General features: G+C 45.5%; 1 protein-coding gene across 1 annotated transcript in view; it reads left to right on the top strand.

Moving 5' to 3' along the window:
- The first annotated feature begins 2,282 nt into the window (after positions 1 to 2,282).
- The window catches only part of MYZAP (myocardial zonula adherens protein), a 94,408-nt gene continuing 68,975 nt past the window's right edge, over positions 2,283 to 27,715 (top strand). Inside the window, exons 1-4 of the mRNA XM_060755956.2 lie at positions 2,283 to 2,430; positions 10,529 to 10,618; positions 21,207 to 21,365; positions 21,628 to 21,720. Coding sequence (XP_060611939.2) covers positions 2,332 to 2,430; positions 10,529 to 10,618; positions 21,207 to 21,365; positions 21,628 to 21,720 — 441 coding nt within the window. The 5' untranslated portion in view covers positions 2,283 to 2,331. The remainder of the gene's footprint in view (positions 2,431 to 10,528; positions 10,619 to 21,206; positions 21,366 to 21,627; positions 21,721 to 27,715) is intronic.

Here is a 27,715-nt window from a genome sequence, read left to right as displayed (position 1 = left end):
CGAAAACATGCAAATGTGAGTAGATCAATAGGTACCGCTCCGGTGGGAAGGTAATGGCGCTCCATGCAGTCATGCCAGTGGCCACATGACCTTGGAGGTGTCTACGGACAACGCCGGCTCTTCGGCTTAGAAATGGAGATGAGCACCACACCCCAGAGTCAGACATGACTGGACTTCATGTCAGGGGACAACCTTTACCTTTACCTATACCATACACCCTCTTTCCGGTCTACTGCATATTATAGTCAGAGGAGAAGCTCACGCCGCTCCCCGGATTCGAACCTGCGACCTTTCAGTCAGAGGAGATTCCATCTTAACATGAGGAAGAACTTCCTGACTGTGAGAGCCGTTCAGCAGTGGAACTCTCTGCCCCGGAGTGTGGTCGAGGCTCCTTCTTTGGAGGCTTTTAAACAGAGGCTGGATGGCCATCTGTCAGGCGTGATTTGAATGCAATATTCCTGCTTCTTGGCAGAATGGGGTTGGACTGGATGATGGCCCAGGAGGTCTCTTCCAATTCTAGCATTCTATGATTCTATAACTTCCTGACTGTGAGAGCCGTTCAGCAGTGGAACTCTCTGCCCCGGAGGGAGTGTGGTGGAGACTCCTTCTTTGGAAGCTTTGAAACAGAGGCTGGATGGCCATCTGTCAGGGGTGATTTGAATGCAATATTCCTGCTTCTTGGCAGAATGGGGTTGGGCTGGAGGATGGCCCAGGAGGTCTCTTCCAACTCTAGGATTATTATTATTATTATTATTATTATTATTATTATTATTAAGCAGAGGCTGGGTGGCCATCTGTCAGGGGTGATTTGAATGCAATATTCCTGCTTCTTGGCAGAATGGGGTTGGACTGGATGATAGCCCAGGAGGTCTCTTCCAACTCTAGGATTATTATTATTATTATTATTATTATTGTTATTATTAAGCAGAGGCTGGATGGCCATCTGTCAGGGGTGCTTTGAATGCAATATTCCTGCTTCTTGGCAGAATGGGGTTGGACTGGATGATAGCCCAGGAGGTCTCTTCCAACTCTAGGATTATTATTATTATTATTATTATTATTATTATTAAGCAGAGGCTGGGTGGCCATCTGTCAGGGGTGATTTGAATGCAATATTCCTGCTTCTTGGCAGAATGGGGTTGGACTGGATGATAGCCCAGGAGGTCTCTTCCAACTCTAGGATTATTATTATTATTATTATTATTATTATTATTAAGCAGAGGCTGGGTGGCCATCTGTCAGGGGTGATTTGAATGCAATATTCCTGCTTCTTGGCAGAATGGGGTTGGACTGGAGGATGGCCCAGGAGGTCTCTTCCAACTCTAGGATTATTATTATTATTATTATTATTATTATTATTAAACAGAGGCTGGATGGCCATCTGTCAGGGGTGCTTTGAATGCAATATTCCTGCTTCTTGGCAGAATGGGGTTGGACTGGAGGATGGCCCAGGAGGTCTCTTCCCACTCTAGGATTATTATTATTATTATTATTATTATTATTATTAAACAGAGGCTGGATGGCCATCTGTCAGGGGTGCTTTGAATGCAATATTCCTGCTTCTTGGCAGAATGGGGTTGGACTGGATGATAGCCCAGGAGGTCTCTTCCAACTCTAGGATTATTATTATTATTATTATTATTATTATTATTATTATTATTATTAAGCAGAGGCTGGGTGGCCATCTGTCAGGGGTGATTTGAATGCAATATTCCTGCTTCTTGGCAGAATGGGGTTGGACTGGATGATAGCCCAGGAGGTCTCTTCCCACTCTAGGATTCTAGGATTCTATAGACACCTGTGCGTTTAGTTAGTATTACCATCTGATCCCTCCCAAGAGAGGGCCACCCAGCCCTAGATATGACCGAGGAGCAGGCAGTCCCCAGGTGATGACCAAGGAGAGGTTCTGTGGGTTTGTTCTGAGTTGAGGGAAGGTGTGTCTGCCTTAAAATATTCCCATCCAAACCCAAGTAACGCAGGTGGAGGCATTACTTTTCCTTCAGGCTTGGTAGTATCCTAGATTGGGAAGGGTCCCCCAAAGGCCACCCAGTCCAGCCCCCTTCTTTTGTGCCAGGGAGGAAGGCACCGTCTGATCCCTCCCAAGAGAGGGCCACCCAGCCCTGGATATGAGGAGCAGGTGATGACCAGGAGAGTTTCTGTAGGTTTGTTCTGAGTGGAGGGAAGGCGTGTCTGCCTGTCTGGCTGGCCTCCTCCCTCCCTGGCTTCCTTCCTTCCTCCCTTGCTTGCTTCCTCCCTGGGAGGCTCCAGAGGTGGAGGCTGCTGTTCCTGCTGCTGTTGTGAAGCAGAGCTGAGGCGGAGGGAAAGGCGAGGATGCAGCGGTCCTTCAGCTCTGGCCTCAGCCTCACCACGCTCACCACCACCAAGCCCAGGAAGCCCCCCGACGGAGAGGCCGGGGGCACGCCCAGGAAGGTGAGACCACCACCACCACTACCACCAGCCAGGAAGGCCATCCCTCCTCCTCCTCCTCCTTCAACACAACCCTTCTGACTCTTACCCTTCTTCTTCTTCTTACTGGGTGGTTTTGGGCTTCAGAAGCATTCTCTCCTGACGTTTCGCCTGCATCTCCGGCAGGCATCCTCAGAGGTCTGTTGTGAAACTACTCCAGTGGGATAAAGTCTAGGGTGGAATACAGTCTAGGGTGGGTGGCTCAAATGATCAAGGGTCTGGAGAACAAGCCCTATGAGGAGTGGCTTAAAGAGCTGGGCATGTTTAGCCTGAAGAAGAGAAGGCGGAGAGGAGATATGAGAGCCATGCATAGGAAAGGAGATGTTGACAAGCTGGAATGTGTCCAGAGAAAGAGGGCGACTCAAAGGATCAAGGGTCTGGAGAACAAGAGCTATGAGGAGTGGCTTAAAGAACTGGGCATGTTTAGCCTGAAGAAGAGAAGGCTGAGAGGAGATATGATAGCCATGTGTAAATATGTGAGAGGAAGCCACAGGGAGGAGAGAGCAGATCAGGGGTCTGGAGAACAAGCCCTGTGAGGAGCGGCTTAAGGAGCTGGGCATGTTTAGCCTGAAGAAGAGAAGGCTGAGAGGAGGCATGATGAGGGCCATGTATAAATAAGTGAGAGGAAGCCACAGGGAGGAGGGAGCAGATCAGGGGTCTGGAGAACAAGCCCTGTGAGGAGCGGCTTAAGGAGCTGAGCATGTTTACCCTGAAGAAGAGAAGGCTGAGAGGAGACATGATAGATATGTATAAATATGTGAGAGGAAGCAACAGGGAGGAAGAGGGAGCAAGCTTGTTTTCTCCTCCTCCTCCAAGACAACCCTCAGCACATCCTTCTGACTCTTACCCTTCTTCTTCTTACTGGGTGGTTTTGTGTTTCAGAAGCATTCTCTCCTGACGTTTCGCCTGCATCTCTGGCAGGCATCTTCAGAGGTCTGTTGTGAAACTACTCAAGTGGGTTGTTGTAGGTTTTTTCAGGCTATATGGCCATGGTCTAGAGGCATTCTCTCCTGACGTTTCGCCTGCATCTATGGCAAGCATCCTCAGAGGTAGTGAGGTCTGTTGGAACCAGGAAAAAGGGTTTATATATCTGTGGAATAATGACCAGGGTGGGACAAAGGACTCTTGTCTGCTGGAGCTAGGGGTGACTGTTTCAACTGAACACCTTGATTAGCATATAATGGCCTGGCAGTGCCTGGAGCAATCTTTTGTTGAGAGGTGATTAGATGTCCTTGTTTGTTTCCTCTCTGTTGTTGTGCTGTTATAATTTTAGAGTTTTTTAATGTCAGGCCTTGAGTTTGGGAGTGGTCCAGCATGTCTGTATTCTCAAATAATATGCTGTGTCCAGGTTTGTTCATCAGGTGCTCTGCTATGGCTGACTTCTCTGGTTGAAGGAGTCTGCAGTGAAAATGAACAAAATCTGGCGACCAGTATTAAAAAAACTCTAGAATTACAACAGCAAAGCAACACAGAGGAAACAAACAAGGACATCTAATCACCTCTCAACAAAAGTTTGCTCTAGGCACTGCCAGGCCATCATATGCTAATCAAGGTGGTCAGTTGAAACATTCCCACCTAGCTCCAGCAGACAAGAGTCCTTTGCCCCACCCTGGTCATTCCACAGATATATAAACCCATTTCCTAGTTCCAACAGACCTCACTTCCTCAGAGGATGCTTGCCATAAATGCAGGTGAAATGTCAGGAGAGAACTCCTCTAGACCATGGCCACATAGCCCGAAAAAACCTACAACAACCCAGTGATTCTGGCCATGAAAGCCTTCGACAATACATACTCAAGTGGGGTTTATATATCTGTGAAATAAAGTCTAGGGTGGGTGACTAAAATGATCAGGAGTCTGGAGAACAAGCCCTATGAGGAGCGGCTTAAGGAGCTGGGCATGTTTAGCCTGAAGAAGAGACGGCTGAGAGGAGGCATGATGAGAGCCATGTATAAATATGTGAGAGGAAGTCACAGGGAGGAGGAGGGAGCAAGCTTCCTTTCTGCTTCCCTGGAGAGAGACTAGGACGCAAGGGAAGAATGGCTTCAAACTACAAGAGAGGAGATTCCACCTGAACATGAGGAAGAACTTCCTGACTGTGAGAGCCGTTCAGCAGTGGAACTCTCTGCCCCTTGTAGAGTGTGGTGGAGGCTCCTTCATTGGAAGCTTTGAAGCAGAGGCTGGATGGCCATCTGTCAGGGGTGCTTTGAATGCAATATTCCTGCTTCTTGGCAGAATGGGGTTGGACTGGATGATGGCCCAGGAGGTCTCTTCCAACTCTTTGATTCTATAACTTCCTGACTGTGAGAGCCGTTCAGCAGTGGAACTCTCTGCCCCTTGTAGAGTGTGGTGGAGGCTCCTTCTTTGGAAGCTTTTAAACAGAGGCTGGATGGCCATCTGTCAGGGGTGCTTTGAATGCAATATTCCTGCTTCTTGGCAGAATGGGGGTGGACTGGATGATGGCCCAGGAGGTCTCTCCCAACTCTTGGATTCTGTGAAGCATGGATGAGCTCCCTTTGTCACCTCCAGCTCCCCATGTGGGGACATGAGAGATGCCTCCGACAAGGATGGTAAAACATCAAAACACCCGGGCATCCCCTAGGCAACGTCCTTGCAGACAGCCAATTCTATCACACCAGAAGCGACTTGCAGTTTCCCAAGTTGCTCCTCACATGACAAAAAAAAGCTACTTAGACATTCATCTCTTTATTCTGTATTTTTATGCTTAAAATGGTAGTTTCCGGCTGAGGAGAGTGTGCTATCTCTTAAGCCCGTTCTGGAAAACAAGGAGGATAAACTGGCTTGAGCACTTGCGTCTCAAAAGCATGTTGTCGTCTTCTTGTCGGCATCACGGGGCTTGACTCATCTTTACTAGGAGCCTGTGGTTTTTTGGGTGGCGTTTGCTTTGGATTGCTTCCTAGGGAGATTTTTAGAGAAAAGTACACCTAAGAAGCCTAAAGTGGAAACTGAATCCTAGAATCATAGAATCAAAGATTTGGAAGAGATCTCCTGGGCCATCATCCAGTCCAACCCCATCCTGCCAAGAAACAGGAATATGGCATTCAAAGCACCCCTGACAGATGGCCATCCAGCCTCTGTTTAAAAGCTCCCAAGGAAGGAGCCTCCACCACACTCCGGGGCAGAGAGTTCCACTGCTGAACGGCTCTCACAACGGTCATTGTTTGGGTCATCCTTTTTTCCCTTCTTGAAGATTGGGACCACATTGGCCCTCCTCCAATCTGCTGGAACTTCTCCCGTTCTCCAAGAACTCTCCAAGATGATTGGCAATGGTTCCGAGATGACTTCCGCTCGTTCCTTCCATACTCTTGGGTGTCATTGATCTGGCCCTGAAAGGGGACTTGAACTCATTGAGAGCGGCCAGGTATTCCTGGATGACTTGTTTCCCAATTTGGAGTTGGATGTCCTCTAATCCCTCATCCACTCCATCTTGCTGAGGTTGAAGATGACTTTCTTTTTGTGAGAAGACCGAGGCAAAGAAGGCATTAAGTAGTTCTGCCTTTTCCCTATCAGCATTGCCCCATCTTCTCCTTGAAGAAGTCCTATCGCCTCCTTGTTTTTCCTTTTTCTACTGACATATGAAAATAAGTCCTTTTTATTGTTTTTAATGTCCCTGGCAAGTCTGAGCTCGTTTTGTGCTTTAGCCTTGCGGACCTTTTACCTACAGGTGTTGGCTATTTGTTTTAATTCTTCTTTGGTGATTTCTCCCTTTTTCCACTTCTTGTGCATGTCTCTTTTGTATTTTAGCACAGTTAGAAGTTCTTTGGACATCCATTCCGGCTTCTTTGCACTTTTCCTATTTTTTCTCTTGGTTGGCACGGTTTGCAATTGAGCTTGAGTATTTCACTCTAGAGAAATTCCCATCCATCCGTAACTCCCTTGTCTTTTAGTATCTGTGTCCACGGAATGCCGCTTGGTGTTTCCTTCATTTTTCGGAAACCAGCTCTCCTAAAGTCCAAAATGCGGGTTTGACTTGTGTTAGTTTTGGCCTTCCTTTGTACCTCAAATTGCAGGAGCCCATGGTCCCCTAAGGATCCAATCACTTAAACCACATTGATCAGGTCCTCCGCATTTGTTAGAATGAGATGAAGAGTAGCCAACCCTCTTGTTGCCTCTTCTACCTTCTGGACCATGAAATTGTCTGCAAGGCAAGCGAGGAATTTGTTGGACTTTGTAGTCTTGGCTGAGTTTGTTTTCCAGCAAATATCGGGATAGTTGAAATCACCCATGACAACTACATCTTTTCTCTGTGCCTTTTTGGTCAACTGTTGGCAGAAGACTTCATCAAGTTCTTCTTCCTGGCTTGGAGGTCTGTAGTAGATGCCTACAATGACATCTTTTTGAGTCCCAATTCCCTTTATTCTTATCCAGATGCTTTCAAGCAGGTTTCCCGGATGGCTCTCTTGCATCTCTTCTGCAGCATAACAGTTTTTGAGATATAAGGCTACTCCGCCTCCTCTCCCCTTTTTTCGGTTTCTGTGAAAGAGGATCCGACCACTTCAACCGCATCGATCAGGTCCTCCGCATTTGTTAGGATGAGATCAAGAATAGCCAACCCCCTTCTACCTCCTGGACCATGAAATTGTCTGCAAGGCAAGCGAGGAATTTGTTGGACTTTGTACTCTTGGCCGAGTTTGTTTTCCAGCAAATATCACGATAGTTGAAATCACCCATGACTACTACATCTCTTCTCTGTGCCTGTTTTGTCAACCGTTGGCAGAAGGCTTCATCAAGTTCTTCGTTTTGTTCTTTAGCCTTGTGGACCTTTTCCCTACAGGTGTTGGCTATTTGTTTTAATTCTTCTTTGGTGATTTCTCCCTTTTTCCACTTCTTGTGCATGTCTCTTTTGTGTTTTAGCACAGTTAGAAGTTCCTTGGACATCCATTCTGGCTTCTTTGCACTTGTCCTATTTTTTCTCTTTGTTGGCACGGTTTTCAATTGCGCCTTGAGTATTTCACTCTTGAGAAATTCCCATCCATCCGTAACTCCCTTGCCTTTTCGTATCTGTGTCCACAAAGTGTTTCCTTCATTTTGGCCGAGCTTGTTTTCCAGCAAATATCGGGATAGTTGAAATCTCCCATGACTACTACATCTGAAGTAGGCAGCAAAGTTTGTATTGTTGACCCTGTGCTTCAATTTGGGAATCTATGATGGGAGGCAATGTTTGGCTCTTGAGCTTGCTCTCCTTCCTCCATTCCTGGCCATTTTGTGAACTCAAAGCGATAGAAAGCTGGTCTCCAAAACAATCTCAGTGTTCTCTGCTGAAAACAAAGTTTGAGAGGTACTTAAGCATATCTCAATTCATGAGGAGGCCTCAAAGGAATGAACGATGACGATATACTAGCAATTAAACCTCTAAACCCTTAGCTAATGGTGTGTAAATTATTTTGGAAATGTCTCGTAATGAAGATTAGGATCTTGACAGCTCCTTTAAAGCTGCATTGAAAGGCTGTCCTATGATCCAGAGCAGGGGCTTTTCTTGCAGTCGTCCCCCCCCCCCCCCCCCCCCGTTTAAATTGTTTTTTTCCACTCGTTTGACAAGGCAGGCCCTTATCAAGCGGGGACTCACATTCCTTGCATGCGCCAAGGGACAGAAGCATGAGATCACCTGCTTCTCCAAGAGGCCTGATTTTTGGGTTTGGGGAGGCTTGTGATTTCCCTCTTGGGAATGTCCTAAATGTCCTTATCATAGAATCCTAGAGTTGGAAGAGACCTCCTGGGCCATCTAGTCCAACCCCATTCTGCTAAGAAGCAGGAATATTGCATTCAGATCACCTCTGACAGATGGCCATCCAGCCTCTGTTTCAAAGCTTCCAAAGAAGGAGCCTCCACCACACTCCGGGGCAGAGAGTTCCACTGCTGAACGGCTCTCACAGTCAGGAAGTTATAGAATCATAGAGTTGGAAGAGACCTCGTGGGCCATCCAGCCCAACCCCATTCTGCCAAGAAGCAGGAATATTGCATTCAAATCACCCCTGGCAGATGGCCATCCAGCCTCTGTTTCAAAGCTTCCAATGAAGGAGCCTCCACCACACTCCCTCCGGGGCAGAGAGTTCCACTGCTGAACGGCTCTCACAGTCAGGAAGTTATAGAATCCTAGAATCCTAGAGTTGGAAGAGACCTCCTGGGCCATCCAATCCAACCCCATTCTGCCAAGAAGCAAGAATATTGCATTCAAATCACCCCTGACAGATGGCCATCCAGCCTCTGCTTCAAAGCCCCCAAAGAAGGAGCCTCCACCACGCTCCCTCCGGGGCAGAGAGTTCCACTGCTGAACGGCTCTCACAGTCAGGAAGTTCTTCCTCGTGTTCAGATGGAATCTCCTCTCTTGTAGTTGGAAGCCATTGTCCCATTGCATCCTAGTCTCCAGGGAAGCAGAAAACGAGTTTGCTCCCTCCTCCTCCCTGTGGCTTCCTCTCACATATTTATACATAGCTCTCATGCCTCCTCTCAGCCTTCTCTTCTCCAGGCTAAACATGCCCAGCTCCTTAAGCCGCTCCTCATGGGGCTTGTTCTCCAAACCCTTGATCCTTTGAGTCTCCCTCCTCTGGACACATTCCAGCTTGTCAATATCTCTCTTGAATTGTGGTGCCCAGAATTGGACACAATATTCCAGGTCAAGTGGTCTAACCAAAGCGGAATGGAGCATGGGGAGCAGGACTTCCCTGGATCTAGACACTAGGCTCCTCTTGATGCAGGCCAAAATCCCATTGGCTTTTTTGCCGCCACATCACATTCCTGGCTCATGTTCACCTTCCTGTCCACGAGGACTCCAAGATCTTTTTCACATGTCCTGCTCTCGAGCCAGGCTTCATCGTCCCCCATCTATATATATAGAAATGCTCTGTGCATAATGAGTTCCTTAAAAACAAAAGAACCAATGAACGAAATCACCCCAAATTTGGCAACAAAACGTCTCACAACACAAGGAGTGACCATCACTCAAAAAATTATGATTTTGTCATTTGGAAGTTGTAGTTGCTGGGGTTTATAGTTACCTACAATCAAAGAGTATTCTGAACTCCACCAACAATGGAATTGAATCAAACTTGGCACACATGCCTCGTGTGACCAACAGAAAACACTAGCAGCATTTGGTGGGCATTGACCTTGAGTTTGGGAGTTGTAGTTCACCTACATCCAGAGAGCACTGTGCACTCAAACAATGATGGATCTGGACCAAACTTGGCACAAATATTCCATATGCCCAAATATGAACACAGATTGAGTTTGGGGGAAATAGACCTTGGCATTTGGGAGTTGTAGTTACTGGGATTTATAGTTCACCTACAATCAAAGAGCATTCTGAACCCCACCAATGACAGAATTGAGGCACGCTTCCCACACAGAACCCTCGTGACCAACAGAAAATACTTAAGGCCATTCAATCCAACTCCCTTCACCAGGGCAAGGAAACGTAATCAAAGCCCTCCTGACAGAGAGCCATCCAGCCAGAGATATAATTCACACACACACAGATATAGTATCATAGATTTGAAAGGGGTACCTAAAGAAGGACAATGATATCTTGCATGTTCCAGAGTAGGCAAACCACACAATCTCTACATCAACACTGACAAAGAAACAGCAAGAAATACTGTTGACCCATAAGAATAAAGTTTTGGTGGGACATCCTGCTATTGAACATTTTGCTCTAGTTTTTCAATGAGTATCTCATAGAGTATCAACCAATTCAACATAGTTTGTCACCACAAAAACAAAGTTTCTGAAGTTTAACCACTACTTTCCAGGTAAGTAGCACGCAATTAAACAGGAAATAACCCTTTCAAACCAGGAACAGAAACTTTTCCGAATGTTGTTACATGGTGAAATTGCTTAAGAGTGATTTATGATATTAAGATGCCGAGCAAGCCCTCTCTTTGCCCCTTTCACCAGCATTTAATCACTTTGGACACAAAATTGCCCTTGACTTCCCTTTCTGTTGTGCCTTGCATTACAGGAAGTCTTTGTTAGAAAGAAACTTTTGGCCCTGTTCACAGTGAAAGGAATGTGGGCTGAAAGCAGAACTTTCTCTTTCTTTTAGACCAGTGTTTGCCGGCTGCGCTTGACGCTCCCCCCGGAAGAAGGCTCACCTTCCCAGGAAGAGAAAAACAAGGCGGAAAAGGCAAAGAATGTAAGTTCTGGAGGGTTCTCAGGCCCTACATCCAATAACCAAAGTATATACTTCGTCGTGATCTTTACAATAATAATCCATTGGTTGAGGTTCTGGATTTGAGCCTGCCACTTTTGGACTCTCGCTTGCTGGGGTGTTCCAGCGAATGTCTCTGTAGATCTTAGAAAACTATTTCTTGATTTAAGTCGTTGACGTGCTGGCTGAGACCCAAACAGGGGATGAGCTGGAGATGTCTCTGCCTTGGTCCTTTCACTATTGGCTGCTACTTTCCGGCGGATGTCAGGTGGTGCAATACCAGCTTAGCAGTGTAATTTCTCCAGTGGTGTAGGGCGCAGACACCCCGTGAGAATGCAGCATGTCTCATTATGAGCCACACCCACTGTTTTAGCGTGGTGAGATGTGTTCCACACTGGGCATGCATACTCAGCAGCAGAGTAGCATAGCGCAAGGGCAGATGTCTTCACTGTATCTGGTTGTGATCCCCGGGTTGTGCCAGTCAGCTTTCGTATGATATTGTTTCTAGCACCCACCTTTTGCTTGATATTCTTGTAGGTCAGAGCATGGTCCAGAGTGACTCCCAGGTATTTGGGTGTGTTGCAATGCTCCAGTGGGATTCCTTCCCAGGTAATAATCCTCAGAGCTCAGGATGCTTGTCTGTTCTTAAGGTGAAAGGCACATGTCTGTGTTTTAGATGGGTTAGGGATCAGCTGGTTTTCCCTGTAATAGGCAGTAAGAGCACCTAGAGCTTTGGAGAGCTTCTGTTCAACCATCTCAAAGCTCCCTGCTTGAGCGGTGATGGTACGATCATCAGTATAGATGAAGCTCTCTGTCCTTTCTGGCAGTGGCTGGTCATTTGTGTAGATGTTGAACATGGATGGAGCAAGCACGCTCCCCTGAGGCAGGCCGTTCTTCTGTTTCCGCCATCTGCTTCTCTGGCCCTGGAACTTAACAAAGAAGCTCCTGTTTTGTAGCAGGTTCCCTATGAGGCGGGTGAGGTGGTCGTCCTTTGTGATACTATACATTTTTTTCAGGAGGAGGACGTGGTTCACAGTCTCATAGGCTGCGGACAGGTCTATGAAGACAGCTCCTGTGATCTGCTGCCTTTCAAAGCCATCTTCGATGTGCTGAGTCAGGTTCAGCACTTGCGATGTGCAGCTTCTGCCTTTTCTGAAGCCAGCTTGTTGTGGGATCAGACAGGGGTCTATTTTTTCCGTAATTCTATGCAAAATAAGTCTCTTCAGAACTTTGTAGAGGTGGCACAACAGGGAGATTGGTCTATAGCAGTGCTTCTCAACCATGGGTCCCCAGATGTTTTTGGCCTACAATTCCCAGAAATCCTAACAGCTGGTAAACTGGCTGGGATTTCAGGGAGTTGTAGGCCAAAAACATCTGGGGACCCATGGTTGAGAAGCACTGTCTATAGCTTTTTGGATCATTACGGCTCGTCTAGTGGGAACAAGAGACAGAGCCTTCTCAGTGGTGGCCCCTATGTTGTGGAACCCCCTCCCCAGTGATATTAGAGCTGCCCCCTTCCTCCTAGCCTTCAGAAGGAATGTGAAAACCTGGCTCTGAGGTCAAGGCTTTGGAGATAAACTACAGTGCAATAATAACTACGGAATATGTGCAACAATGTTTGGAATGACCCCAGTTTACCATTGCAGATGGCATGATTTTAATAGTGATTGCAATGTTTTATATGTTTTAGTGTGCATTTTAATTTTAATTTCTTAATTTTAACATAAATGTATTTTAATTGTTTGTTGCCCAAAGGCATTGAATAGTTGCCATAGTTTTCTCTATCCCCTTGGGGTAGAGAAAAGTGGGATACAAATAGAGTAAATACATAAATAAATAAATAGTGTTTGGATTCCCATGACCTTGGCCTGTATTGCTTCTGCAGTAGAAGTCTCCAGTCAGCACCTCTTGGCACCGCTCAGCGAGAGAGGTAACCTTGTGCTGTTTCCCTGATTTAAACCTGTTCTCCTTGCAGCTGCTGTTTTCTGCCCTCGAGGCCCAATCTTCAATACAGGTGAACCGGTCGCAAGGTTTTTGCTTGTTCAGACAGGGTTTGCCTTTGCCTTCCCCTTGCAAAGGCAGAGAGAATGTGACTTGCCCAAGGTCACCTGAAATGCTTTCCCACAAAGTTCAGAGACAGACCGAAAATTCAGAAAATAAAACAAAGAGAAGGAAATGAGTCCCACTGCTCGAGATGTACCTTGGGGTTTGCTACCTGGTGCATGTGAGAGGTACCCTGCAATTTGAGGTACAAAGGAAGGCCAAAAGTAAGACAAGGACTTTAGGAGAGCTGATTTCCGAAAAATGAAGGAAACACTTCGTGGACACAGGTACTAAAAGACAAGGGAGTTACGGATGGATGGAAATTTCTCAAGAGTGAAATACTCAAGGCACAATTGCAAACTGTGCCAACAAAGAGAAAAAATAGGACAAGTGCAAAGAAGCCAGAATGGATGTCCAAAGAACTTCTAACTGTGCTAAGACACAAAAGAGACATGCACAAGAAGTGGAAAAAGGGAGAAATCACCAAAGAAAAATCCAAACAAATAGCCAACACCTGTAGTGAAAAGGTCCACAAGGCTAAAGCACAAAACGAAGAACTTGATGAAGTCTTCTGCCAACAGTTGACAAAACAGGCACAGAGAAGAGATGTAGTAGTCAAGGGCGATTTCAACTATCCCGATATTTGCTGGAAAATGAACTCAGCCAAGAGTACAAGGTCCAACAAATTCCTCGCTTGCCTTGCAGACAATTTCATGGTCCAGAAGGTAGAAGAGGCAACAAGGGGGTTGGCTACTCTTGATCTCATCCTAACAAATGTGGAGGACCTGATCAATGTGGTTGAAGTGGTCGGATCCTTAGGGGCAAATGACCATGTGCTCCTGCAATTTGAGATACAAAGGAAGGCCAAAACTAAGACAAATCAAACCCGCATTTTGGATTTTAGGAGAGCTGATTTCCGAAAAATGAAGGAAACACTGAGCAGCATTCCGTGGACACAGGTACTAAAAGACAAGGGAATTACGGATGGATGGGAATTTCTAAAGAGTGAAATACTCCAGGCGCAATTGCGAACTGTGCCAACAAAGAGAAAAAATAGGACAAGTGCAAAGAAGCCAGAATGGATGTCCAAAGAACTTCTAACTGTGCTAAGACACAAAAGAGACATGCACAAGAAGTGGAAAAAGGGAGAAATCGCCAAAGAAGAATTCAAACAAATAGCCAACACCTGTAGGGAAAAGGTCTGCAAGGCTAAAGCACAAAACAAACTCAGGCTTGCCAGGGACATTAAAAACAATAAAAAGGGTAGAAAAAGGAAAAACGAGGAGGCGATAGGGCCTCTTTGAGGAGAAAATGGGGCAATGCTGACAGGAGATGACAGGGAAAAGGCCGAACTGCTTAATGCTTTCTTTGCCTCGGTTTTCTGCACCATGAGGTTGAAGACTGATTGTTTTCAGTGTTTTTATGAGTGAAGGACATACATTGGGTTATTATTACATTTTTATTTATATAGACCAGTAGTGTGTGCTCTTTGTGGTGCATCATGACCCAGAGGAGGAGTGCTTTGTGGGTGGGAATTGGGTTGGTCTATATGTGTGTTTATGATGGACAAAATATGAATTCTGTGTGTGGCGCTTCCCCTCCTGTGCCTCCAGACAAGGAGGAGCAACGTGGTGCTGGAAATGGGCAGGTGCCGATGGATGGGCATTACGCAGGCCTTCTCCCATCTTGATTATTTCCTAGCCATCCCCTGCCACGCCTTGCTGTAGCCCAGTCTGTGTGTATGTGTTGTGTGTGTGTGGCGATTGGATGAGGAAGAACAAGCTGAAGATCAGACAAGACAGAGGTCCTCCTGGTCGATCGTAAATCGGATCGGGGTATAGGGTGGCAACCTGTGTTGGACGGGGTTACACTCCCCCTGAAGTCACAGGTCCACAGTTTGGGAGTCCTCCTGGATTCATCACTTACGCTTGAGGCTCAGGCGTCGGCGGTGTCCGGGAGGGCCTTTGCACAATTAAGACTCGTGTGCCAACTGCGACCGTACCTCGGGAAGGCGGATCTGGCCAGGGTGGTCCACGCCTTGGTCACGTCTAGATTGGACTATTTGTTTATTTATTTATTTCGGGCACTTCTACCCCGCCCTTCTCAACCCCCGAGGGGGGACTTAGGGTGGCTTACAACCGCCAACAATCCAACAGATAAATTACATAACAGCAATAACCACAGTATATAAAAACAATCAAGTAAAACAATAGCAACTAAAAGCCAGTCTAGTGGTTCACCGAGTTCTAATATCCATAAGTCCATTCAGCATTTCCAAGTTCTGGTCGTCATTACTTTGTCAGTCTGCCAGATTACCCAAAGGCCTGGTCCCATATCCATGTCTTCAGCTTCCTTCTGAAGGAGAGGAGGGATGTTGATGACCTAATTTCCCCGGGGAGTGAATTCCACAGGCGAGGGGCCACCACTGAGAAGGCCCTGTCCCTCGTCCCCACCAGCCTCACTTGTGATAGAGGCGGGGCCGAGAGCAGGGCTTCTCCCGAAGATCTTAAACTCCGGGGTGGGACACAGAAGGAGATACGTTCGGACAGGTACGCTGGGCCGGAGACTACTGCAATGCACTCTACGTGGGGCTGCCCTTGAAAACGGCTCAGAAATTCCAGGTGGTCCAACGGGCGGTGGCCAGGTTGTTAACTGGTGCTCCTTACAGGGAGAGGTCAACCCTCCTGTTTAAAGAGCTCCACTGGCTACCATTCATTTTCCAGACCCAATTCAAGGTGCAGGTTCTTACCTACAAACGGTTTGGACCTGCCTACCTGAGTGACCGCATCTCTGTGTACGAACCCACACGATCTCTCCGATCATCTGGAAAGACCATGCTCGCGCTCCCACCTGCATCATAAGCGCGATTGGTGGGGACGAGAGAGAGGGCCTTCTCGGTGGTGGAACTCACTTCCTAAGGACATCAGGCATGCCCCATCTTTGGCAGTCTTCAGGAGGAGCTTGAAAACGTGGTTGTTCCAGTGTGCCTTCCCAGAATAATGAACCCTCAGCACTTTAAAGCTGCGCCCGTACCTTGGGAAGTCTGATTTGGCCACGGTGGTCCACGCTCTGGTTACATCCCGGATTGATTACTGCAACGCACTCTACGTGGGGTTGCCCTTGAAGACTGCCCGGAAGCTTCAGATGGTCCAGCGCTCGGCAGCCAGATTGCTAACGGGAGCGGCACTCAGGGAGCACACCACTCCTCTGCTGAGCCAGCTCCACTGGCTGCCAATTCGCTACCGGGCACAATTCAAGGTGCTGGCCTTGGCCTATAAAGCCCTAAACGGTTCTGGCCCCGCTTACCTCTCCGAACGCATCTCCACCTATGAACCGACGAGGACGTTAAGATCGTCTGGGGAGGCCCTGCTCTCGGTCCCGCCTGCGTCACAGGCGCTCTTGGCGGGGACGAAAGACAGGGCCTTCTCAGTGGTGGCCCCTCGGCTATGGAATGCCTTACCGGCAGACATCAGACAGGCACCTTCGTTGCTGGCGTTTCGGAGAATGGTCAAGACCTGGCTTTACGAACAAGCGTTTGGCTAAGCAATGCAACTAATTAAGAAGACGTAAATGGAACATAGGAACGGCACAACGACTATGAGAACGGATCTGATTTCAATTGAGGCGTTATATGTGTTGTTTGTTGATTTGTCCTGTCTGATTGTTAATTGTTGTGGATCAACGTCGTCGATCCTGTTGCTGTATTGTTGTGTTTTAATTGCACTGTAAACCGCATTGAGTCGCCTGTTAGGGCTGAAAATGCGGTATAAAAGTGAAGCAAATAAAATAAATAATAAATTTATATTGATTTAGGTCTGCTCATATGTTTCCACTAACGCCCCACCTCCTTATCTCGTCCATTTTCAGCATCATTTTAATTTTTTAATTACATTTGGCCTAGCCATAGATTTTGAAAGTGTGTTGTACTATTGTCAATGCTCATGTTATTGTCTATGTCAGTGGTTCTCAACCTTCCTAACGCCACGACCCCTTAATACAGTTCCTTATGTGGTGGTGACTCTCAACCATAACATTATGTTAGTTGCTACTTCAAAACTATAATTCTGATACTGTTATGAATTGCCATGTAAATATGTGATAGGCAGGATGTATTTTCATTTGCTGGGCCAAATGTGGCACAAATACCTGATATGCTCACATTTGAATACTGGTGGGGTTTGGAGCGGGGGTTGATTTTATCATTTAGGAGTTGTAATTGCTGGGAATTATAGTTCACCAACAATCAAAGAGCATTCTGAACTCCACCAACGATGGAATTGCACAAAACTTGGCACAAAGAACTTCCATGAACAGAAAATACTGCAAGAGTTTAGTGGGCATTGACCTTGAGTTTTAGAATTATAGTTCACCTACTTCCAGAAAGCACTCTGGACTCAAACAATGATGGATCAGGACCAAACTTGGCATGAATACTCAGTATGCCCAAATGTGAACACGAGCAGAGTTTGGGGGAAATAGACCTTGACATTTGGGAGTTGTAGTTGCTGGGATATATAGTTCAAGTACAATCAAAGAGCATTCTGAACTCCACCAACGATGGAATTGCACAAAACTTGGCACAAAGAACTTCCATGAACAGAAAATACTGCAAGAGTTTAGTGGGCATTGACCTTGAGTTTTAGAATTATAGTTCACCTACTTCCAGAAAGCACTCTGGACTCAAACAATGATGGATCTGGACCAAACTTGGCATGAATACTCAGTATGCCCAAATGTGAACACGAGCAGAGTTTGGGGGAAATGGACCTTGACATTTGGGAGTTGTAATTGCTGGGAGTTATAGTTCACCTACAATCAAAGAGCATTCTGAACTCCACCAACGACGGAATTGAACCAAACTTGGCACAAAGAACTTCCATGAACAGAAAATACTGGAAGAGTTTAGTGGGCATTGATCTTGAGTTTTAGAATTATAGTTCACCTACTTCCAGAAAGCACTGTGGACTCAAACAATGGTGGATCAGGACCAAACTTGGCATGAATACTCAGTATGCCCAAATGTGAACACGAGCAGAGTTTGGGGGAAATAGACCTTGACATTTGGGAGTTGTAGTTGCTGGGATATATAGTTCAACTACAATCAAAGAGCATTCTGAACCCCACCAACAATTTAATGAAGCCAAACTTCCCACACAGAACCCAATGATCAACAGAAAATAGTATGTTTCCTGATGGTCTTTGGCGACCCCTCTGACACCCCCTCACGAGCCCCTCAGGGGTCCCGACCCCCAGGTTGAGAAACACTGGTCTATGTGATTTATTTTAATTGCATGTATTGTTATTGTTATTGCTTGTATTGTTGTGTTGTGGGCTCGGCCTCATGTAAGCCGCACCGAGTCCCTCGGGGAGATGGTAGCGGGGTATAAATAAAGTATTATTATTATTATTATTATTATTATTATTATATGTGTGTATATATTTGTGTATATGTGTATATATGTGGTTTTGCACATGTGTTGTAATATATATTCTTTTTTTTTGCTTTTTAAGTCCCTCCTGTTGTGTTTTTCAGTGTTTTTATGAGTGATGGTCACTCGTTGGCCTGAGAGGTGTCTTGCGTCCAAATTTGGTCTCAATTTTATAGTGTTTTGATGTATTCTTTATTGTTTGTTGTTCATATTGCTTAACTGTTTTTAATTTGCTTTAGGTATTGTATGTTGTATTGTGTTTTGAGTAGGGCCGGGTAACCACGGAAAAAATTGCTTCTAAACTCGATTCGTTTCCAGGGGGCGCTAGCGTTTCCAAATTCTAAATACTTCCGAAATTTTGAGATTTCAAAGTTTCATTATTTACGAAATTTCGTTAATTTCGAATCGATTCATTAATGGCGGACGCGATTGCGCAATATGCTAAAAAAACCTCCAAATGGGAGAGGGGGAACTTCTGAAGCTTCCCTCTCCCTCTGTTGTTGACTGTTGGTGTGATAAAACAAACAACAACTATAAAACTTGCACCAGACATGCGAAAATAATTACGAAATAATTACGAAATAATTTCGAAATAATAACGAAACAATAACGAAATAAATTGAAAAAATTGTTTCGAATCTAATTTACTCCTCACACTATTCCTGCTTGGCTCAATATCGGATCGTAAGCTAATTTAAATACGAATTAATAACGAATTACGAAATTAACGAACGAAACCGCCCAGCCCTAGTTTTGAGGCCTTGGCCTATGTAAGCCACATCGAGTCCTTCGGGAGATGCGAGCGGGGTACAAATAAAGTTGTAATAATAATAATAATAATAATAATAATAATAATAATAATAATTCATCCAGTGGTTTTGGAGTTAGGTTAATCCCACAAATGAACATTATATTTTTATTTATATAGGTTTATGTATTTATTATCTTCCTGGAAGGCTCTCCCCCCCCCCCCCCCCGCCCCCACACACTCCCTGTTCCTAAGAACAGCATTGGCAACTGGTTAAAAACAGGAAGCCGGGCTTTGCAGGAATCCATAGGCTGCGGTCGGAGTGGAAGGAAGTCAACAATGGAGTTTCCCCAGGGATCCGTATCAGGGCCAGCGGAGCTTCCTCTTAAAGGATTAGAGAGAGGACCAGTGGGTCTGCAAGCCCTTTGTGGCACACCTCGATGTAGGTCACTCCTCGGAAGTAAATCCCACTCCACTCAATAAAAGTTTGCTCCCAAGCATTTGTTGACTTTATCAATGGCAGTCTGCCAGTCCTTGAAAAATCCGGGGTTTTGGCTTCTTTGTGAACTTTGTCGTCGCGTTTTGTGGAAGTCGATAGTACCAAATCATGATCGAAGGATGTGGTTGTCCAGATCCTTTGGAAAGGTTCCTTTGCACCATGAGGTTGAAGACCGATTGTTCTTTAAGTGTGAAAGATCGTACGGGGAGGGGTCAATACCAAACCGACCAAGGAAATATTTAACCCAGGAAATGAAGAGCTTTCTTTTCATTCTGACTCCGCACCCAATTCACACCCAGCTGGTTGGCTTCCTCTTGCCCTGAACGCAATGATGGATTTGGTGTGACATGTCAGAATTCAGTTAGGTAACAACCTGCCTGTAGGTATGGATTACGACAGAAGCTGTCATTCTTCATTTGCCATTTTATGCGGTGTATTAAAAGAGAGTTGCAAAGCATTCCTTCGTGCACAGAAATCAGTTGTGACCAGGACTGAAGAAAGACTCACAGGCAGATGAGTGATACGTTGTTGTTACTGCTGTTTCAAAGGGACATCACCTCTCGTCCTAGACCTACCTGACATCTTCCAACAAAGTAAAGTCAAGGCTTTCATGGCCGGAATCACTGGGTTGTTGTAGGTTTTTTCGGACTATATGGCCATAGTCTAGAGGCATTCTCTCCTGACATTTCACCTGCATCTATGGCAAGCATCCTCAGAGGTCGTGAGGTCTCTTTCTAGCCCCTCTCCCTTGACCTTTTGATGGAAAGTACTTTCTTGTGCCTGTAGACTCTGCGCTTAACCACAACCTTTGTCTTAACCACAACACAATTTATTTATTTACTTCATTTATATACCGCTTTTCTCAGCCCTCAGGCGACTCAAAGCAGTTAACAACAGCAAAATTCAATGCAAAACATCATAAAACGATTATGGGACAGTTAAAACAATAGCATCATCAACAATTAAACATCAATATAACAATCATTAGTGTCTCATCAGTAAAATCAGAATCCAATCTCATCATCCATAATCCGTGTTCTTATATTCATTACACTGCTTAATCGAATGCTTGTTCGATCAGCCAGGTCTTCACTTTCCTCCAAAATGCCAATAGGGAAGGGGCCGATCTGATATCTATAGGAAGGGCGTTCCACAGCAACTACTTCCTATGTGAGTTTGAACTTTGTATGACGTCTACATGTCACATCTTGTTTCTTAAAAACATTTTCTTCCGTGTTGCTCTTTTTCAACAGAGAAAGGGTATATTTCTCTTTTGCTGTTAATTTCATTCAAAGCCCCTTGTTTAGCATTTGCACCCTTTCAGTACTTCCTTTTATAAGTTGAAACTCTGTATGGAGTACTACAGAGTGTTTACGGATTGATTTAGCCCTGTAGATCTCCTATTGATACCAAGATGTGACATGTAGATGTCATACAAAATTCAAACTCACATAGGAAGTAGTTGTGTTGTGGTTAAGCCAAAGGTTGTGGTTAAACGCAGAGTCTGCAGGTACAAGAAGGTAATTTCCATCAAAAGGTCAAGGGAGAGGGGCTAAAAAGAGAGTACTTTCCATGACCAAAAAAATGTTCTTGTTTATTTGAGGGTATATAACAGTGTAGAAAAGCCAAGGGAGGCACGGCAGTCACTGGAAGGGTAGCATCTGCGTATGCTGCCAGGCTGTCCGTCTTCTTCATGAAGAAACTAAAATAAACCTTGTGTTTTGATCTTTTTTTGGGACTGTCTCCTTCCTTACGTGCTCCCGTGATATGGACCTAAGAAGACCCAATTTAGGGTCTCGAACAGTACCTTTACCTTGCCTTCTGTTGATAACATGCGCTGTCATTCTTACTCAGCAGCTCCGCCATGTCCCCAATGGCTTGTCTTCTGGAAACGTCCTTCACGGCGTGGTGTATGGCGTGGTGCGCAGGTCCGACGACAACCACAACAAAGAAATGGTGGTTTATGGGTGGTCGCCTCATCAGCTGAGAGAAGAGATGCAATATATAAGAGATGTGAGTTGCATGGCTACACACTATTTCTTGTGTGAATAGTAAGATTTTGGTCAACTGGGTAGATAGACTTGTGCCTATGCCTGTCCCTCCATTACTTCCCTTTCGCACAGCATGAAGGAATTGTTTTATCCCTTTCTTATTGTTCTAGTTACAGGGTGAGATCAATTCCGGAGTAAATGATTTAGCTTTTCACAGAATGTATTTGTGCCATGAAAAATTTTAATCTGCAGAGCAATATTCAATATTGTAGTTTTTCTTTCAGGTAAGATTGACTCTGGAAAAAGTAAGGAAGAAAATGTACGGCGAGTACGATGACATGAAACGCAAGATCCAAGAGCTTACGAACGAACTGGCAGTAAGTATGCTTTGGAAAAGGATTTTGATTTATCGTGTCAGGGGCAACCAGACCATTGTATTACATTTCTAACAGAACAAAACAAACAAACAAACAGACAGACAAAACACAAAATTTGCAAGTTTGGTAGTGGATTAAATGTCCTTTGACCAGTATCTGGCCCCTTGGAGTGCCTCTGGTGTTGCCGCAAGGAGCTCCTCCCTTGTGCATCATGTGGCAGGGCTCAGGGTGCATTGCAGCAGGTGGTCAGTGGTTTGCTCCTCTCCGCACTCGCATGTCGTGAATTCCTCTTTGTGGCCCCATTTCTTGAGGTTGGCTCTGCATCTCGTGGTGCCTGAGCGCAGTCTGTTCAGCGCCTTCCAAGTCACCCCGTCTTCTGTGTGCCCAGGGGGGAGTCTCCCATTTGGTATCAGTTCTGGGTTTGAGCCTGCCACTTTTGGACTCTCGCTTGCTGAGGTGTTCCAGCGAGTGTCTCTGTAGATCTTAGAAAGCTATTTCTTGATGTAAGTCGTTGACGTGCTGGTTGACACCCAAACAGGGGGTGAGCTGGAGATGTCTCTGCCTTGGTCCTTTCACTATTGGCGGATGTCAGGTGGTGCAATACCGGCTAAGCAGTGTAGTTTCTCCAGTGGTGTAGGGAGCAGACACCCCGTGATAATGCGGCATGTCTCATTCAGAGCCACATCCACTGTTTGAGCGTGGTGAGATGTGTTCCACACTGGGCATGCATACTCAGCAGCAGAGTACCACAGCGCAAGGGCAGATGTCTTCACTGATCCCCAGGTTGTGCCAGTCAGCTTTCGTATGATATTGTTTCTAGCACCCACTTTTTTCCTTTTAAAAATTTTGAAATATACGAAATTTCGTAAAATTACGAATCGATTCGTTAATGGCGGACGCGATTGCGCAATATGCTAAAAAAACCTCCAAACGGGACAGGGGGAACTTCTGAAGCTTCTCTCTCCCTCTGTTGTTGACTGTTGGTGTGATAAAACAAACAACAACTATATTATATTATTATATTATATTGTTGTATATTATATTATAATATTATTATATTATATTATTGTATATTATATTATTATATATTAAATTATATTATTATTATTATTATTATTATTATTATTATTATTATTAAAATGGATGGCTGGTTCCTGCCCTGTGACTCTCTCTGTTTTGGGGCTCCTCTCCTCCTTTCTTTGGCCCTTCAAGCCTGTCCGGGCTGCTTTGCCCTGTATCCGGCACCCCACGCATGCCTCCGAAGCATTTCCCGCCAGCAACACCCTCCTGCCTGTGTGACCTACTTCTGGTACATCATTAGGAAACAATGGATGGAACAACTCACAAATATAGTGTATATTTATGGAGACCAGCCTCTGGCACATGGGCCTCATATCTACAAAGGGATCTTTATTTGTTGTTAGCATGTCTGTTAATTGCGATGATTCGTATGGCTGTGTCTGTTTGGTTTCTGATTTTATTTGTTGTGATTCCTGATTTTTATTTGTTTAAGTGTGTTGCAACTCAGGGTAGTTTTCACCTTGCTCCCAAACACCACCGCACCAAAGCTGTAGATATGGTTCAGAGATGTGGATGACACCTTCACCATTTGGAGCCATGGAGAAGAAGAACTCAACAGGTTCCTGGACCATCTCAACAGCATCCACCCAAACATATGGTTCAGAGATGTGGATGACACTTTCACCATTTGGAGCCATGGAGAAGAAGAACTCAACAGGTTCCTGGACCATCTCAACAGCATCCACCCAAACATATGGTTCAGAGATGAGGGTGACACCTTCACCATTTGGAGCCATGGAGAAGAAGAACTCAACAGGTTCCTGGACCATCTCAACAGCATCCACCCAAGCATATGGTTCAGAGATGTGGATGACACCTTCACCATTTGGAGCCATGGAGAAGAAGAACTCAACAGGTTCCTGGACCATCTTAACAGCATCCACCCAAGCATATGGTTCAGAGATGTGGATGACACCTTCACCATTTGGAGCCATGGAGAAGAAGAACTCAACAGGTTCCTGGACCATCTCAACAGCATCCACCCAAGCATATGGTTCAGAGATGTGGATGACACCTTCACCATTTGGAGCCATGGAGAAGAAGAACTCAACAGGTTCCTGGACCATCTTAACAGCATCCACCCAAACATCCAGTTCACCATGGAAAAAGAAAATGAAGGAAGACTGCCTTTTCTAGATGTCCTAGTCATCCGCAAACCAGATCAACAATTGGGTCACACCGTCTACAGAAAACCCACACACACAGGTAGATATCTACATAGAAACTCCCACCATCACCCAAGTCCAAAAAGAAGCCCCATGAAAGCCTTGGCAGACCGTGCAAGAAGAATCTGCGAAGCCCACCTCCTCCAAGATGAACTGAACCACCTCAACTGGGCTCTCCAGGCCAATGGAGACTCCACCTCAGACCTCAGAAGAGCTGCAAGACCAAGAACAAGCCACGAGAGTCAAGATGAAGATCCACCCAGAGGGAAAGGGTTCCTGCCATACATCAAGGGAACCACTGACCGCATAGGGAAACTGATGAGGAAACGCAATATACAACCCACCTACAGACCCACCAAGAAAATCCAACCAATGCTCCGTTCAGCAAAGGACAAGAGGGATCCACTCACCTCTGCAGGAGTCTACCGTGTACCATGCAGCGGTGGACAAGTCTACATAGGGACCACCAAACGCAGCATTGCCCAGACACGCATCAAGGAACATGAAAGGCATGGCAGACTACTTCAACCAGAGAAGTCAGCCATAGCAGAGCACCTGATGAACCAGCCTGAACACAGCATATTATTTGAGAACACAGAAATGCTGGACCACACCAACAACCACCATGTCAGACTACACAGAGAAGCCACTGAAATCCACAAGCATGTGGACAATTTCAACAGAAAGGAAGAGACCATGAAAATGAACAAAATCTGGCTACCAGTATTAAAAAACTCTAAAATTATAACAGCTAAACAACAGAGAGGAAAAAACCAGGCACAGATTAACACCTCCCAGCAACAGATTTTCCCAGGCTCAGGCAGGCCTTCAAATGCTAATGAAGGTGATCAGCTAGACATTCACACCTAACTGCAGCAGGGAAGAGCTCCTTGCCCCACCCCAGCCATTCCACAGATATATATAAACCCATTGTCCTAATTCCAACAGACCTTACTACCTCTGAGGATGCTTGCCATAGATGCAGGCGAAACGTCAGGAGAAATGCCTCTAGAACATGGCTCTATAGCCCGAAAAAACCCACAAGAACCTAGTGATTCCAGCCATGAAAGCCTTCAACAATACAAAGCTGTAGATTTTGTATTTTATTGAGAATACAAAAATTCCGTAAGGCTTAAATGCAAAGACACAGTTTCCAAGATCCAAAGGCTAATAATAATAATAATAATAATAATAATAATCCTTAATTCGTACCCCGCTACCATCTCCCGAAGGACTCGGTGCGGCTTACAAGAGGCCGAGCCCAAATACAACAATAAAACAACAACAGCAACAACAACAATGCAATAACTCAAGAAAAACAAAGCAATAATATTAACAACACCCAATGGCGCAAGTAAAAACAATGGCCGGGCCAAATGTAATTATTAAAAATTAAAAGTGCTGGGTATGGCAAGGTGGGGAGTTTGGAGGGGGGTGGGCATGCAAAAACATGAAGCATAATCCTTTAAGCAATGGTCAAACAATACTCCACGGAAAAACAGTTGAACACAAGACCCAAAATCCCAGACTCAGGAAGCCAGAAGCGTGCTGCTTAAAGCCAAGGTTAATCCATAGAAGTTTGCATGGAAAGAGCTACGTTGAACTGACAAGCCCTGTTTGTCAGCGAGAAAGCTAAATACCCTGTGCAGACATGAACTCATTGCGATGACCCTTGGCACACTTCTCGCTTGCTGGCCAAGCGAGAGCTTCTCCGGACCCTTAATTGCAGACTATCTTGCCTGCTCATTAATTCATTATCTTCAAGGCTCTCTAACCCCTTATCTTGGTCCTGCAGCTGGACCGAATCACCGTGGGAAGGCAAAGAAGGCAAAGAAGGCAAAGAAGGCAAAGAAGGCAAAGAAGGCAAAGAAGGCAAAGAAGGCAAAAACATCTCCACCTGGCCATGTGGGAATTCACTCTCATTATCAGTCTCAGTAACATTCCTTTCCCCTGAGAACAATCAAAGAGCATTTTGAACTCCACCAATGAGCACACAAAACTCCCATGACCAACGGAAAATACTGAAAGGGTTTGGTGGGCATTGACCTTGAGTTTTGGGAGTTGTAGTTCACCAAGAGAGCACTGTGAACTCAAACAATGATGGACCTGGACCAAACTTGGCATGAATTCTCAATATGCCCTAATGTAAACGCTGGTGGAGTTTGGGGGGAAATAGACCTTGACATTTGGGAGTTGTCGTTGCTGGGATTTATAGTTCACCTACAATCAAAGAGCATTCTGAACCCTATCAATGATTGAATTGGGCCAAACTTCCCACATAGAACCTCCATAGCCAACAGAAAATACTGTGTTTTCTGGTGGTGTTTGGTGACCCCCCTGACACCCCCTCACGACCCCTCCAGGGGTCCTGACCCCCAGGTTGAGAAACACTGTTATAGAGAGAGAGATTTCACTGCTTTGTCTCCAGAACTAACCTTAAGCTATACATAGGGGAAAAAAACCTGCTTTTTTCTAACCATAACAGCTTAGGGTTAGGGTGAAAAGATTCCAGGATCTTCTCTGTCTTCTGAGGAAAAGTCAACTTTGATAAGCTGTGCCAAGTCTGCAAGGACTTTGAATAAATTAATATACTTTTTTGATGTTTAAAACCAGTAATAGCCTCAGTTGCTGAGTATCTCAAGCTTCTCAAGAAAGACACCCGCAGTTCGCTCAGACATAGAGAAAAGCACGTCACGGTTTTATTTTTTTATAGCGTTTGGGTGGACGGCACACCTTTACTATCTTTTACTCTCAAAATTGTCATCCCTTTACTCTTCCCAAGGTAGATTTTCCCCTCCTTAAATGGAAATCATGCAGGGATTCTAACCCAGATCCATAACAACATAACTATGCCTCGAGTTCTGCAATATATTTATCATTTATTTAGAGCTTTTACTTACTTACTTAGGCGATCCCTCGTTTTCTGAGGATGATTGTCTTCCAACATTCTTGTGGGTCCGTATGTGGCTGTGGAGTCCAATTCTTGCTCTGCATCTTCTCCCGCAGTGAGGGCATTGGTTTCCAGGTGGAAGGCGGTCCCGGTCGGGGTTGGCTTGATGCGCCTTCCTCTTGGCACGCTTTTCCCTTTCACCCTCCATTCGTGCCTCTTTGAATTCTGCAGCACTGCTGGTCACAGCTGACCTCCAGCTGGAGTACTCACAGACCAGGGCTTCCCAGTTCTCAGTGTCTATGCCGGAGTTTTTAAGGTTGGCTTTGAGCCCATCTTTCAATCTCTTTTCCTGTCAACCAACATTCCGTTTTCTGTTCTTGAGTTCGGAGAAGAGCAACTGCTTTGGGAGACGGTGGTCGGGCATTTGGACAATGTGGCCGGTCCAGCGGAGTTGGTGGCGGAGGACCATCACTTCAATGCTGGTGGTCTTTGCTTCTTCCAGCACGCTGACGTTTCCCCGCCTGTCTTCCCAAGAGATTTGCAGGATTTTCCAGAGACAGCGCTGATGGAATCGTTCCAGGAGTTGCATGTGACATCTTTAGACAGTCCACGTCTCTTACAGCCTTTATAACCCGGTCTTCTCGACCTCCGAAGAGGGACTCAGGCCGGCTAACAGCAGAAAATTCAACACAAATATAGTAAACATACTAGCATCATAATACATTAATACAAAATACATTAAAATACATATCATACAATATCATACAATTACAAAAGCCAGGTCGTCAGAATAAAATCACAAATTCATCACCATCCGCCGGTGTGGTCAGCCGTTATTGACTCGAACATCATTCTGCAA

Source organism: Anolis sagrei, chromosome 9 (assembly GCF_037176765.1).
Source record: "Anolis sagrei isolate rAnoSag1 chromosome 9, rAnoSag1.mat, whole genome shotgun sequence".
Classification (NCBI taxonomy): Eukaryota; Metazoa; Chordata; class Lepidosauria; order Squamata; family Dactyloidae; genus Anolis; species Anolis sagrei.
The sequence above is the reverse complement of the archived record's forward strand: the minus strand, read 5'-3'. Positions and strand labels throughout refer to the sequence as shown.